This window comes from Macaca fascicularis, chromosome 12 (assembly GCF_037993035.2).
Source record: "Macaca fascicularis isolate 582-1 chromosome 12, T2T-MFA8v1.1".
Lineage (NCBI taxonomy): Eukaryota > Metazoa > Chordata > Mammalia > Primates > Cercopithecidae > Macaca > Macaca fascicularis.
The window spans coordinates 77,445,064-77,461,520 of NC_088386.1; the positions used below are offsets into that span (position 1 = coordinate 77,445,064).

Consider the following 16,457-nt stretch of genomic DNA (forward strand, 5'->3'; position numbering starts at 1 on the left):
TTCTGAGATGGGCATAAAGGAGCTGCAGAAGGGAGATTAGAGAAGGGAAACGTGCTGGGAGAGGCCAGTGCAGTTTATATTTATTCAGGTTCAGGCACATACCACATTTATTATTTTTTTCAAAGACGTGTGTGTGTGTGTGTGTGTATGCTAAAGAACCGTTATAAGGTGTGTACCATTTAAAGCTCTTCAAGATACAGCAGTGTTAGAGAGATGTATGGTTCATCTAGTCACGAACCTTCCTTTTCCTGCTCTTCATAAAACACAGAGAAATTTACATGAAAATATATAATTTCAAATATATGCATAGTGAGCTATAATTTTTTTAAAGTTCTAAATGGCTCCAAAGAGAAAGTAATCATATACATAAACAAAAGAGCCAGAATATAATCTTAAATATGGAAGAGAAATTAACTATATAATAAGACAGTGCCAACACTGGGAAACTCAATAATGACATCCTCCTGTTCGGTTATGTGTTGCAGAAAAATTCTTAAATATCATCTTGCATGGGTATAGACTGTGCATTTCATATGGACAGATACACTTTTTTAAAAGGTTTTATGATTCAAAACGTCAGAGACCTTTAAAAGCAACATTTTAGGGCAGGGCTGAGAAGAAAAAGTAAAAGGATTGATCCTAACTTGAGAATTAGGCTTCACAGATAGAAAGCAAAAATGTTTGTAATTCATGTGTAACTATGTTCAGTAAAAAGGATTTCAAAACCTCCTTTGAGTTGTTTTATGAATTTGTGAAACAGACCAAATAGTCTATTCTGTTACATAATCTTGCTTCACTTTATTGTTGATTAAGAATAGATGAGCCATTCTTACCTGTTGCTCAGAAACACCAGAGGATTGAGCCACTGAAAAGAAAACAAACTGGCCACAAAGTTTCACTGAGAAAAGAGTAAATTTAGCATCATGTGTCAAACTGAATAAATTGTGATCTGAGAATGAGTGATAAAACTGACAAGTCTTTAACATGCACAAAATCAGAAAGTATGTAAACTGATAATTTACCCAGATTGTATAATTTGCAAGGCAAAATTCTAGTGGTATTAACACCTGCTTCTCCTTCTTATCTGTACTTGGGAAAATAAGATAAATCAAAATAATGGACTATTCTACATATTAATGCTTCCTTATGAGGAAAAGCAACTAATATAAAAATCCTTGAATTTTTGCTAATGTGGAAGAACTCTAAGATCAAAAGGTTTACAGGCTTTAAACATGCAATTTTATTGCTTTAACATATATACAATAACTGGAAATACTAAAATCAGAAATATTTTAATAATTAATAATGGTTTCAATAATAGAGGAATGTATCAATAACCCAATTGAAGTCAGACTAACCAGCGTTCCTCATATGTGTTGCAGAAATTCAATTTCTCATAGTTCAATTACATGATTTGTAAATAAATCTCTGAAAATTTTTGAAGTGTTTACTCTTATTTGTTAATATTTTTTCTTTTATTCTCTTTTATGCTATTGCAAATTATCTCACTGGTATCCCTGGAAATGTTAATGGATGCATTGAGGGGCCAAAAAGATTTCCTGTTGAAATGAATTTTAGAACTATTGGGTTTAAAAAATTAAACAGTTTTAAAAAACAAGTTTTGAAGACTTCTCAAGTCTTTAACATTCATTGTGACTGTGCTGGGGTGGAGGAAGAGGAGGGGATATAATATGCAGTGTTTTCCATTCTTATTTCATATAGAATTTTTTCCTCCAGGCAATACTCTCAAAATATAAAATGCTACTCTGTTCATTTAACCTGATATTCTACTTACCTTATACCTCTCAGCCCCCTTTTGTCTTAATGAACGGTGAGAATTTGAAGAAATAACTGCAACTCTACCACTCTCTAATCAGATTCTAAATAATTAAGATTGTGATGCACAAAATACAATTTTTGAGTATATAAATATTATTAAAGAAACAATACTATAACTAGAACCAAAATGGCTTAGCCTACTCAATAGTAAATCTTGTTTTGTAATTTTAAATATTTAATTAAACCAAGAACAATGTTTCCCTTATGATTTACACTTTCCCATATAAAACTGCCTGATTTAACCAAAGTATATGTTCTCTATCCTTGCCTGAACTTATGCCAGTTTTAAAATACAGCTGCATAAGCATGATGATAGATGCCATTTGCTAATATGAGAATTATTCCCCTATATGAAATTGACTGACTTTTGCTTTCTGCAATATAATCATTCTAATAGCTATACTGAGCCCCTACATTATTTCATGTGAGAGTCACATCAATTTGGGAAGGTAGTTATCATGATTACTATTTCAAAGATGAGAAAAGTCATGGCCCAGGAATATTAGCTGTCTTGCCTTATACCATACAGCTAGGAAAAGAGGGAAACATTTCAAACTTCAGTCTAACACCAAAGACCAAGTTGCTTCCACTATGTAATGGTGGATGGAATTATCCACACTTAATATACATTTCTTTCTTTTTCCACCTTGCAAGCATCATTGATTCAGACAATACTCTTGTTTTGTTTTGACACATAGTTTCACTCTTTTTGCCCAGGCTGGAGTGCAACGGCACAATCTCAGCTCACCACAACCTCTGCCTCCCGGGTTCAAGCTATTCTCCTGCCTCAGCCTCCCGAATCGCTGGAATTACAGGCATTTGCCACCATGCATGGCTAATTTTGTATTTTTAGTAGAGACGGGGTTTCTCCCTGTTGGTCAGGCTGGTCTCAAACTCCTGACCTCAGGTGATCCGCCCTGCTTCAGCCTCCCAAAGTGCTGGGATTACAGGTGTGAGCCACCATGCCTGGCCCAGATAATACTCTTTATGTAGAGCTTTGCAATGTATACTTGCAGTTGGTGTACAATATAGTACTTGTTTGGGAAAAAATCCTCAAAGAAGCAAACATGTAGACTTTCTTCATGTGTAGTATTCATTATGGAATAAATGAAATACTCTGGGCATTTTAAAACATCTGTAAAAGTTGAGAATACAATGAAAAAACCTTACATTTCAAGGCAATAGCATACTACTTCAAGGGTTTTCTTCTCTATTACTTCTATACCCTCAACATATGTCACTAAAAAATGCCATGTAGAAGAAAACATACATTTGTGTTACTGGAAACTGAAAATGTATATACTCTATTTTGTTACCTGCTGGTATTTTTTCCCCCTTATTACTTGACTCTGGTTGTTTGATTTTTTTAAAACTATGGCTCATTATTGCCTTTCACAAGAATTCTTTGTTGTTGTCATCTGAAAGCGTATTTAAAAAACTGCAAACCTAAATAAAATATAAGCATTATAGAAATAACATGAAGCAAATTTTTAAATAATCAATTTAGGTGTCTCTTTGAAGAACACACAAAAAAAGAAACTACCTCAAGAAGACGCATTATCCCTTGTGGGATCAGCATTTAAAAGTGTAGGAGGTACAAGAATACTGAAGAATGTTCTATCATCTCTCACAATTTACAATCTGGCTAGTAAGCCAAACATACCTTCCAGGGCCAGTCATATTATTTACTGTACAATTCAGTCCCCAAATAAATGACGTAGACATGTTGTTGTATATCAGATCCCTGTGGGAGTGGTGTGATCAGGAGTGGTGGAATAGTGGAGTCAAAAAGTTCTGGTTTAGCTAGATTTTGAAAGTCATGAAGATAGTGGATAGAAAGAACAGGAATGAATTAAGAAGCAAAGACAGAGTAGGCAACAGCACTTCGATATGATAGAATTGAAGCTGGGAGCAGCAGAGGAACAGGGTGGCATACATAAGAACCCTGGATAAAACTTTGAAGGCAGCATATTTTGTGGCACTTGACCAGCCCTTTCCATGCCTTTTCTTAGGTACCTTCTTTATTCATTCTCTTTTTCATCTTCCACACGGGCAGTGAGACTCTGGCCTGTTTTGGAGAGCCATTAAACTGTTAGCTGCATCCTACTACAGGACCCTTGAAGGCTGAGAAAGTCTTATAAGTTCAAAGAAAAGATTTTCTAGTAGTGAAATTTCAAGCCATAGAGATACTAATATCACGGTTCTAACTCCCCTGACATTTGGCAGTACATATATGAGGGGAATATTATGATGGTTTTGGAAAGATAGCCTGGATTTTGGATTTGATCTTGGGGATATTAGTAAACCATCAGAAGATGTCCTAGAATTGTAAATCTAGAGCAATGCGCTAGAATGGAGATAGGAAAGAATGAAGGCAGGAAAATCAGTGTGCTGTTTTAGTAGTCCATGACTTACGTGTAAATGCCTGGACAAAAACTAGGCACTATTTCATCTCCAGAGCATTCTTCATTCCAAATTCTTCAAAAGTTATGGTTTCCTGTAGCTATCAATGACAATGCACTTAATTACCTTGGAATTCGAATGCTTCCATTAGGACTTTTACTATGCTCTTGACTTTAATTTCAAATGAAAAGTAATTCCTTCCTTAAAATATTATCTCTATGCAAAATACTCTTTTCAATCAGGTTAAGATTTTAAAAAGTGTTCTTACTTGTTCTTCAGAGTAGAGTACAATAAAATATTGGAAGCCTTACTTATATGTATAGTTTAGATGTAACATTTAGGGGAACAATGTTGCTTGATAGGTCTGTCACATTGTGTCTGGTTTTGGATAGAATTTGAGTCTTTTTGCTAATGAGGATTTAAACATAACAAAAGGGAATGCTGAAGCTGGCTTTAGAAACAGTTTTGAACCCTGACATCATTTGTTTCTTGTAGCATGCTGTCTCACCAAAATCCAAGCAACTATCTCCACATTGTCCCAATTATTGTTTGCTCTATTCTCCCTTCCCTAAGTCCAACTTCAATATGAAATTTCCAGATTAAATATCCTTTCACAATTCATTTTCATTCATAACATAACCACTATAAATAACTTTAAGTATGAAAGTAGCACTCCAGGAAGCTTGGTCTTTTGCAGTTTTAACATTTTTGGCTACACTAATCAAGCACCTCTCTTTCCGTCCTTACCCCAATTCCTTGGACACTAAATAGTCTACATTCAGGCGACTCTTTGAAGTGTACGTTTCAGGGTGCCTAAGCAGACACTCGTTTTCTCGCGGGGGCGATTTGTGAGACTTGGCCTCCCCACTTTCTTTCTATTTTTGGGCGAGGGAGGAGGAGGAGAAGAGAAGGAAAGATTATTAACAAGCAAACTAATCTCGCCCATTCCGCGGGCAGCAGAGGAGGGCTGGCCTGCTCCGCACCACGCCCCGCGCGCCCCCGGCCGGAAGGGGGCGTGGGCCGCCGCCGAGGGAAGGCGCGCAGACGCGCAGCGGCCGGCCTGCCTGGGGCGCGTCAGGCTGGGGGTGGGGAGCAGGGGCCGGGCGGGCGCTCGGCTCCCAGCCGCGCTCCCTCGGGCCACTAGCGCTCCCGCGCCGCGCCCGGCCGGCTTCATGTGAAGCGCCGGCCCTCCGCCCCTTCCCTCCCCTTCCTTCCCTCCCTCCCTCCCTCCCTCCCTCCCTGTCCCCTCCTCCTCCTCCTCCTGCGGCGCCCGCTTCAGCTCCCCGGGGCCCCCTGCCCGGCCGGGCGCTGACAGCGAGGGCGGGGGTCCCCGCCGCCGCCGTGTCTCGCACAGGGTCGGGCTGGGGTAACGGAGCCCCCAGTGCGGCCATGGACCGACCCTTGGCGTCGTCGGCGGAGGCGGAGGAGGAACTGGAGTGGCAAGTGGCGAGTCGCAGGAGGAAGGCCTGGGCCAAGTGCCGCAGCTCCTGGCAAGCTTCAGAGACGGAGGATCTGTCCACAGAAGCGACGACGCAGGACGAGGAGGAGGACGAGGAGGAGGACCTCCCTGGCGCGCAGCTGCCGGCAGCGGGGGGAAGAGGTCGGTGCGCCCGGCTGGGCTGCGGGGGGAGGCTGGCGGGCTGGGGAGAGTCTCGTGCGCCCTGGGCGCCTGCCACGAGTTCTGGTAGAGTCTTGGGAACCGTAGGCCGAGGGGAGAGGGGACACTTCCGACCTTCAAACGCGCGCGTTGGACGAGGCGCCCCCAGCGTCAACACAGACTACTGGGTGCCATCCGATTTCCCTGCCAAGGGACACTGAGACGTGTCGCTTAGGCTGCATTTGCCGTGGTGGATTTTCCTGCTTGGGAGGATCCTGGGTGACCCTGCTGTCGGAGTGCTTCTGTGTGGTAACGCGCTGTCCCCTTGCTCTACCCCCCAGGAAACGTGCCCAACGAGAAGATCGCGATATGGCTCAAGGACTGCCGGTGAGTGCTCCCTGGGCCGCCCGCGTCCTGGAGGAGATCCATGCGGACGGGACGCTGGAGCAGAGCCACTCGGGCCGCGTCCCTGTGGGTCCTGCGACCGTTGTAAGCTACAAACCGGAAAGTGAGCCGGCGGATAGCTTCCTCCTCTAAGCGATTAGAAATGGAAGTGCTGTGACCGCTGATTATTTGGTGACCGTGTTGACTTTACAGTTAGGACTTCAGCTGCTCGCGCATGGTGTTAGCATCAGAGATCAGAAATCCAAAACAGATTATCGTGCCGTATTATGTTTGTTCTGTTTTTATTTGAAAGAATTCTCACATTTCATAGGATATTTTATTTTGCTTTAGTTTTGGCATCTGTACAACTGGCACGGAATCATTTTCCTCTCCAATGTGTTTTAAGACGAGTTTAATTTACCTAACTACACTAAATGAGCTTTAATTTTATTTCTGTTTGGGGAGCTATTAAAACTAGCTAACTTTGTACTTATAGTTTACTTCTTGAACATGGAATTGTCAGATGACGCTGGAATTCTCAGGGAATAGAACTTTTAAAAGCATTCAGACTGCATAAATCTGTTTAATTACATGCTTTGGCAAGTGTTACAAAAATGTTTGATAAAATACAGAGGAGATGAATCATACTGCAAGTAAATCTGACTACAGCGAAATGTGCTTGTTTCCTATTTTTTCCACTTTAATTGCTAGTTGTAAAATCAAGAATGTAGCATTTAAACTTTTGTTGGTGTTTGCTTTTGAGCATATTTTTGCCTTCTCAATTTAGGCTTTCTTAATATTTCGTTCAAATATTAGAGTTGGGGTAGTTTGTTTTGTTTTGTTGTGGCAAGTGATTCATATGCCAGTTTGCCTCCTCTAAAGACAGAATATTGGCTACCATGATATTAATGCCCTGTTTTGATGAATCGACTGGAACATTATTGAGCACTCTTTATGACAGAACTCGTATCCTTTATTGGAAGTGTCGTAGACCCTTCTGAAATATGATGAAATATATGGAATAACTTCTCTTTAAAGATGCACAGAGGCAACTACACTGCTTGAAGTCCTTGGACCCCAGATTTACAATCTAGCTTTAAATCAATCTCCCGGTTTTCAGATAAGCCTTAGATATTAGATACTTCACTCAAAGTATGGATCAAGAAATTGTATTACTGTGCTACTAGTTCATTTAATTGTTAAATTCCGAAACAGTCTATAATTTAAAAGCTTGAAATTTTGAATACACATGTTCAGGCCTTTTGGGTGAGATCTGATGAAACTAGTATCTTTCGTTTCCTCTTAGAAATGTATCTGAGCAGTTGTTTTGTTACTTTTACTTAGGTCTTTTAAAGCCTCCAATCTGACTATTTACCTATGGTCCTCAGTACAGTAGTGGCTTACTTTAGGTTTTTAGAATAGGCTTAGCATTACAAATACGTTTATAATGTTTTATTGTTTAAGTTCAAGTGCATATTAAAAAGAATTTAAAAAATTAAGAACAAGAGAAGAATCACACTATGTTTTAATGACCTATAGGATTTAAGATTGTATAAGAAATCATATCAATTAGACAGTAAATAAGTGCATCTTTTTTGAGACAAGTGCAGTAGGCAAATGTTGACATTCACCAGGACACAGTCAATCCCTGACAATTTCAGAAGTTTTGTTGCCAATACTGATTTATGTGGGAAGATTCTGTAGTTTGCTGCTCCTTCCCTCATGGATTTCCTTCTTGTTCCTACAGTTGGCACCTATTCTACGCAAGAATGGCATTCATTTGTATCCAGGAAAGCTAGAACAAGTAGTCTTTTAATCTTGGCTATATTATCACAGGTTCGACTTAGGATATGTTGCATCTGTATTTTTGTTTTAAATAACAACTCAAGTTCCTTCCCAGAGTTGGACATTCTGTATGTTGTTTATTATGTACAAATGACCTTAAGACAGCATTTTACCCACTTGATAAGTTCTCAAATAGTCTTTGTTTTTTAGTGCCGTCCATATCCTGAATAATTATACCGTGTTTTCTTTCCTTAAAGGGAGTCTTTATTTTGATAACCATTTGTGGGGGGACTAAGTAAAAACTGCTTGAATTAACATTGAAGAAGTGATAGAGATTTTGATAGAATTTGGAAGGGAGCAACTATAAAAGGAAGATATTTGTTTTCGAAGGAGGATTCCTGTTATTCTGCTTATCTACCATTTTCTGTTAGTGCGTAGACCAGTAGAGACATCTGTGGACAGAGTAATGCAGTATTTACATCCAAGAAAGTAGCCATCAGGGAAGGATGGCTTTTTAAAGACATACATTAGAATTTTATTAAAATATATGCAAAAAATGGATTAAAGCTTTTATGAGTATATTTATAGTAATTGCTTGTGATTCTTTTACATTTCAAAAGTACTAGTTTTTTAAAGAGCTGCCATTGTTAGTATACTTGTAGAAAGTTTTAACCTTTAATTGGCATTTCCTTGAAACTGGTATTTTCATAATTGATCCCATGTCTCATGTGAGTTTTTAACAGGTATAAATTGTTACTGAAGAAAGGTTTGTATCACAAAACAGACTCTCCAATATAAAACAATGTGTTTCTTACTATAACTTGGTTTGAGAGAATTAAAAGTGTTTGTTTCTGTATTTGAAAAACAGATATTTCTCTCATCTGTATTTGAACTACAAGAATGAAAAAATTTGAGCAATGGCTAATCTTAATGTTGATTCTCAAGTCAACTTTTTAGTAATTTTCCAAGTTAAATGAAAAATATATGTATTTTTTAGCTAAAAACAGAAAGCAAATCTCAAGCTTCTACATTTAAATAAAGAAAAAGTTGGGGCAAGGGGGAGACACTATGTGATGCTTTGAAATGCTAGTGATAGATTAACAGATGAGGTTTAAGGAAACTGTTGGGCCTCATTTGCAACTACTCTTCACTTTTTAATTTTATTAAGGTTAAGTTACCTATGACTGAAGATTTGTTTTCTTCTAATTTTCTTTTTTGATGGAAGGATTGAGAGGAACAGACATTTTCTTAATGCTTATTGTCAGTCATTCTCTCTTTTTTGCAAAGAAAAATGCCAATTCATATGATTTGTCATTGCCATTTTTGCCCCTAATTGTTGGCACATCAGATGTGATTAAATCATTCCTGCTGAACTGACTTGATGATAGGTATTTACTTAGTTACTGAATATTACTTATGTAATTTACTTGTATTCCTTGTGTGTTTTTGGAGGAGAGTTTAACTGTGATTAGAAGCTTATTGAGCTATAACTCTTTAAGTAAGGCCATGTAATGACAACTTTCCAAACAGCCTTTCACAAGACTAAGGCTAATATGTTTATATGGTTTCAGTACACCTTTGGGAGCCTCACTGGATGAACAAAGCAGTAGTACACTCAAGGGTAAGAGAAGGTTGCCTTTCTAAATCTGTTCTTTATGACAGCTCTACTTCTTTGTCCTCTGGGTAAAAGTGTATATGTGACTGATAAAAGTGATATTCATGTTTATAATGCTGTTCTGAGCTAGAAGCAAAATGGAAAAACTTTGTTGTAAACTGTAAAACAGTAGGGAGTTTAAGCAAATTGCCTAGCCTTTTCACAGCGTGAAACTTACATCTTTATTGTCCAGTTAGATATTATAAAGACTAATTAAATATAAATTATGCAAATATAAGGAAAATACTTGAGTGAACAAAAGTTGAGTCAACTTTAGTGCAGCATTTCTTTGCTTACATTAACTGAAATTGCCACACCTAAAATTTTACCACCTGTTCAAGACAGAATTCTAAAGTTCAAAGTACAACAAGCGTGTGCAGGTAGTGGCAAGGCATATAAAAATATATTTACAGTGTCAGGAAAATCCAGCTCCTGACTTAATATGAGATGGATAAGAAGAATATTTGCTCCAGAATCTGGTTTTCCATGAAACTATTGGTATGTAATCTAATTGAACATCTTCAAAAATATAAGTATAAAACAGCCTGTAGGTTGGCTTCTGATAACTTTATGTTGCTGGAAAAGTGGTTTCTTTACGTTAAAGTAAAAGCGTATACCTGCTTCTTGAAGTTACATAATCAGAATAATGTCTGAGTACGTTCAAGTCTGAAACATTTTACTGTATAAGATATTTTGCTGGGTGAATTTATTTTAACTAAAATAATGATTTTATATGAGGGTAGGGAGGAACAAAACACCAGGATGAGTTTTCAGATGTTTCTTTCAGGTGTGCTTGTGAGAAATGGAGGAAGTTTTGAAGATGATTTGTCATTGGGAGCTGAAGGTATGTTTGTTTGGAAGAACTGTATTTTTGTTTAGTTTTCAAATTAAAAAAAAATGAGAAAGCTCAGGTTTATGATCCTCAACCTAAATTTAAGGGTCTTGAAAATGGCTCAGGTACATTTCACATTACCTTTCTATGTTAATAATCTAGTCATAGTCTGTAGGATATATGTAGGGATGACTCTGAAGAACCATTTGAAGTGTCCATCTGTCTTTCTTGTACTAAATGCTTAAAGGAACACTTTGTAACAAACCGTGGTAATATAACTGAGGGAAGAAATGTCCTGAAAAAGGAAGGACGCTTAAATATTTATACATGGGAAAATGAAATTGAAGCTTATTTTTAGCGCAAAATAGACTTATGTCATACAGCTGCAGCTTGTCTTTCTCTTTGTACTTAAGTGTCTCCTGTCTTTTCCCCGTTTTCCTGATTTTTAGAGGATTAAAGGGGAAAGACAAAATAGCAGAGCTAATAGAATTTTATTAGAAATCATGCTGGTGTTTATTCCAGAAAGCATTAGATTTTAAAAAATGTGTTGTGCTATTTAAAAATTTTTACAGGTTATGTAATGTTTTCCAGTAGATTTATAATAAAGGTTTCTCACACAAAAAATTAAGAATTTTAAATTATTTTACTGGTATTTTAAAAGCTATTTTATAGCTCATTGATCATATTGAATAGATTATTCATAGCTGTATAGCTCAGTTATTAATATGTACTTTTTTAAAAAAACGAGAATTTAAAAAAAATCTTTAAAGCTTACAATTGATGAATAGTGAATTTATACACTTAATTTAATATCCTTGATTTTTTGCTGTTTTAAATGCATCTGTAAGGTAAATTACTATTTAGAACCTTCTAACATTTAAAACTCTGGAATATGTGAATATATTCGTTTTTATTATTTCTGTTCATATGTTTTCAGGCTCTATAAAAAGCTTAAACTTACTGCTTCCCAGTCAGTACAATTGAACATGTTGTCAATCCCTTATTAAAATGCACTTTGCACTTTTGATATTTGCCTTGGTAGTTTGATAATATTGAATGATTTTATTGGAAACCAGAACCTAAAAAGGAATCTCATGAAAGAGTAAAGCTATTACGTTGTTTTACTGAAAATTATTTCAAGGCTATTTCCAGTCATTAAGTAAATAATTACTGAGTGCTGTGAGTTAGGCACCTTTCTGGTGGATGTACAAAGAAACACAAAATTGTCATGACTTTGCAGATGAGAAATGAAAAGCAGTTCATGTGTGCTGAAATAGATATGTTTATAATTAATTTTATTCTTTATATTTGTCTATAAAAGTTAAATGAACAAAAGTTAACTCTAAACATTAACAACACGTATCTGTTTAGAACTTTAAGCTAAAGTTGTATTATAATGTTGAAAGGCAATTTTTAAAAGAAAATTTATGTTGAAATAAGTAGAAGTTTTCAAGTTATATGTGTGAAAAGTCAGTTATAACCTTAAAAAAATCTACATTAGAAATTGAGGTATACTATTGCCACACTTCATGTTAAATCATATTTTCCTCTTAAGATATTATTCATTAATAGCTTTTAAATTTAATAATTAGTACCACATATATGGTACATATCTTCCTCATTACTTATTTCTAACTTGCTAAAGAAATTTAATTGGTTCCCTATACTTTTTTTTATTTTAAGCACTCAAATGAGAGTAGTTAGTTTTATGTTACCAGAACACAAAAACACCCTTTAAAAGCTCCTGGCCCTGTTCTTATCTATCTGTATATTACTTTTAATGATGCAGATTTAATGGACCAAGATAAGTGTTTAATATATTAGGCATTTAATTCTAATATTGTAGGTAATTTGATTTCTTGATAATTGTATCATAGTAGTTATAGTCCTACTAACAATTGTGCTCTACATTTATTGTTTTTACCTATAGCCAACCACCTCCATGAAAGTGATGCTCAAATTGAAAACTGGTATGTAGCTGTTTTGCTCTATTTCTTTTAAAAAATGAAGACCATTAATGAAAATAAAGTTTTATAGAATCTGATTTTGTTTATAGCAATAATATCTTGGCCAAAGAGAGAAGATTACAGTTTCATCAGAAAGGGAGAAGTATGAATTCCACTGGATCTGGGAAAAGTAGTGGGACGGTCTCAAGGTAACATATTCTGAAATTGTGTTGGAATTACATTGTGTTATAGATGACCTACTCTTATCATTTTTTCAATCTTGAATTTTACCTTGATAGTATGAAATCAGAAAGAACACAAAAAGAGTGTTTCCTGAACCAGCACAACTGATAGGAGCTTTTGTTTTGTTTTGCTTTATTTTGAGATTAAATAAAAAGCAACAAGTAGGTTTATAATGCTGCCGGAATCCATAAATGAGTATTTGGAGCCCCCTCAACAACCTGAAAGAGGAACTCCATAATGGAGTAACTTGTAATTGTGGAGAACCAAAATTCATTCTGTTAAGGACTTGAGTTAACTCTGACACAAAAATCAGAATAAATTTTTCTAAGTTACAGCTTGATATGTAAGCATAATTTTTTTTCAACATATTAAACCAAAGATCTTTCAAATATATAGTATAGTCAGGCACAGTGGCTCACACCTGTAATCCCAGTGCTTTGGAATGTCAAGGTGGGTGGATTGCTTGAGCTCAGGAATTCAAGACCAGCCTGAGCAATATGGTGAAACGGCAAAACCCTGTTTTTACAAAAAATGCAAAAATTAGCTGGGTATGGTGGGGGCCACCTGTAGTCACAGCCACTTGGAAGGCTGAAATGGGACCCAGGAGGTTGAGGCTGCATGAGCTATGATTGTGCCACTCCATTTCAACTTGGGTGACAGAGTGAGATGCTGTCTCAAAAAAAAAAACAAAAAACAGCAACAACCCCCCCCCCCCAGAGTATATTAAAATACATCAGTATATGTGCCTATGGAATCCAGTTTAAACTATTACCCAAATTATAATATTAGAATCTGAGCATTTTCTCTGAAACAAATTGAAATGTCTCTCTGTTGAAGTTCCCTCTCTAACTTTCCTGTTTTCTTCAGTGACTCTTAGAAAGCTTAGATTATCACTGGTATGAGAGAGAAGGGATACTAAATATTTAATTCCCAATAGAATTAGAGTAGTTACCTTTGTGTAATCCACACTCTGTGAACCTTACTCCTCCTCCTTCCTAAGTGGAAGTGGTTGGAGAGAAGTTGAAAGTAAGCTCCTCCCTCAATTCTCTGAAATCAGCTTGTTATCTTTATTGTCTCTCCGAGGACAGTTGCCACTCCTAGGACAAGGATAGCAGAAAAGCTCAAGTTTCACAAAATGTCCCTCAGTTCCCTCAGTTCCTTTTCATTTCTTCTTTAATCTGTTTATTCCTTATTCTTGGTCATCTGTCCTCTACTTGTTTTAGCTGCTTTACAGGGAATCTCTTAAAATGACAAAAAAAATAAGGTGAGGAATCACGTAGGGAATCTCTGAATGTGTTCTTTGGGGTTAGCTCTTTTCTGCAACTCTAGCAACCTGAGACAATGAACCCTTTATAAGGGCTATTTATTCCTTAGTACACAGGTGTAAACATGGTAAAATAAATAATGGTTTACAGAGCAGAAGCTGAGAAAAAAGATTTTATCACAGGAAATCAATAATATGTATTCATTTATAATGTGATATGGACTATCAGTTTATTTTATATTTTCATGTTTCCTTTTTTACCCCCTTTTTTTGTAGTGTTTCAGAATTGTTGGAACTTTATGAGGAAGATCCTGAAGAAATTCTTTATAATCTTGGATTTGGACGTGATGAACCAGATATTGCTTCTAAAATTCCTTCCAGATTTTTTAATTCATCATCCTTTGCCAAAGGGATAGATATTAAAGTATTTTTGAGTGCTCAGATGCAACGGATGGAAGTAGAAAACCCAAATTATGCTTTAACAAGTAAGGTTTTTAAGTGTTAGGCATATTATTTTCTTAAATTATAGCATCTACAGCAAGATGGTCTTATTTTAAAGCCTTAATAATTTTCAGGAATAGCACTGGAAAGTAAAGAGATTGATCAACACAAAAGCCATTTTTACATGTTAAAATTAAGCTATTTTATTACTCTTTATAGTGGTTAATTTGCCTATTTTTTCCCTCCTCCCCAATTCTTGACTCAAGTGTTACCATAACTTACTTGCAGAACCTTATTCTTATCTACAGATCGCTTTTGTTCAAGAAGAAAAGAAGTAGGGAAGGAGTCTTGTTAATCTTAAATGAAGTCAGTTAATTTCAGGAACTAGTCTGGCTGATTTGATCAGTTTCACTCATATCTTTGCTTATTTTCTTTCTGTTAGCCAAAGATTCCAAAAATAGGATTCCCTGCATTGTTCATGGATCAGTTTTAAGAGATTAATAAATCCCCCCCCCCCGCAAATTAGGTATAAAATATATATTTACATGCATTTTCTTAGAAGAATTTTGAAAGAGTCTTAATAGAGTTCAAGACTTAAGAATAGAATCACAGCTGTAGATCCAATAGCTAGTTCTTTCTGTTTTATTCAGTGTTGCCATTATGCTTTGTGTTTATTTCTGATTTTTTAAAAATACAAATTCTAGTGCTTAGAGTAAAAATCTTGCTCCTTCTTCCCACCCAGTGAATGTAGAGAGGGTTTAAGTGTTAGATAAGTAAAAAAAGAGAGTTTTATAATCTTTGTGATCTAAGGGTAGTTTTTGGAATTCTAAACAATAATATACATTTAATATATGTGTATGTGTATATATTAAATATAAACATATAATTAATATTTTTTCTTTTGGTAGGCCGTTTTCGTCAAATTGAAGTGCTTACTACTGTGGCGAATGCATTTTCTTCTTTATATTCCCAAGTCTCTGGGACTCCCCTGCAGAGAATTGGAAGTATGTCCTCAGTGACCTCTAACAAGGAGACAGACTCACCTCCACCTTTAACTCGAAGTAACACTGCAAATCGTTTAATGAAAACACTCTCAAAACTGAATTTATGCGTCGATAAAACAGAGAAAGGAGAATGTAGTAGTCCTTCTCCATCAGTTGAAAAAGGAAAGATTCTAAATGTTTCAGTGATGGAAGAAAGTGGCAATAAAAACGATCAAAAGTCTCAAAAAATTATAAAGAAGAAAGAGTCATCTTCTATGTTGGCTACAGTTAAAGAAGAAGTGTCTGGTAGTTCAGTAACTGTTACAGAGAACACTGATAGTGATAGAATTTCTGATGAAGCAAATAGTAATTTTAACCAAGAAACCAAAAATGAACAAAGTAAAGAAACTCAAAGTCATGAGCGTCAACTGGGTGAGGAATCTGGTATTATAGAATCCAAATTAGATAGTGATTTCAACATATCCAGCCACAGTGAGCTAGAAAATAGCACTGAGCTGAAAAGTGTCCATATATCCACACCTGAAAAAGAGCCATGTGCACCACTGACAATACCATCCATAAGAAATATAATGACACAGCAGAAAGACTCCTTCGAAATGGAAGAGGTAAGTAAAAAATTACTGAGACTGGTTTCAAGTTGCAAACTAGGAAAAAAAGTACCAAAAATGTTTATAAAATGAGAAGTAGCTAATAGATTTATACTAGAAAAATTTATCCTAATTTTGACTTTCCAGGTTTATGTTTCACAAACCAAGAATTGGTCTCAGGATTATGTGATTTTGAGGTAATGGGACAGTTCACTAGCTCCTCCAGATGTTCATCCACTTGTTGATATCTGAACCTTAAGCCTGTTTTTTCTCTCAAGGGTAAGATTTTGATGCTCAAGAAAGCCCTGAGAGAGTATATTTAAATTCAAAGCAATATTGCATAATAGTTGGAAACACAGGCTTTGAAATCAAACAGGGGTTTGAGTTCTGTCTGCCACTGAATGACTGTATGCCTTTGGGCAAGCTTTTCTTGACATATCTCAGCAGTAAGGATATGTGAAGAAGGCTTTGGGGATAG

The 16,457-nt window shown here is 36.4% G+C and overlaps 1 protein-coding gene across 9 annotated transcripts in view; it reads left to right on the forward strand.

The window, feature by feature from the left end:
• Positions 1 to 5,381: 5,381 nt before the first annotated feature.
• ITPRID2 (ITPR interacting domain containing 2) overlaps positions 5,382 to 16,457 on the forward strand; it is a 38,824-nt gene continuing 27,748 nt past the window's right edge. For all 9 annotated transcript variants that reach the window (XR_012421297.1, XR_012421298.1, XM_005573628.4 and 6 more), the window contains exons 1-8: positions 5,382 to 5,842; positions 6,181 to 6,226; positions 9,580 to 9,629; positions 10,450 to 10,506; positions 12,425 to 12,464; positions 12,551 to 12,649; positions 14,224 to 14,432; positions 15,297 to 15,997. Coding sequence is in view for 7 of the 9 variants with exons in the window: in XM_005573628.4 (XP_005573685.3) it covers positions 5,632 to 5,842; positions 6,181 to 6,226; positions 9,580 to 9,629; positions 10,450 to 10,506; positions 12,425 to 12,464; positions 12,551 to 12,649; positions 14,224 to 14,432; positions 15,297 to 15,997 (1,413 nt within the window). In the remaining 2 variants the exon portion in view is untranslated. The remainder of the gene's footprint in view (positions 5,843 to 6,180; positions 6,227 to 9,579; positions 9,630 to 10,449; positions 10,507 to 12,424; positions 12,465 to 12,550; positions 12,650 to 14,223; positions 14,433 to 15,296; positions 15,998 to 16,457) is intronic.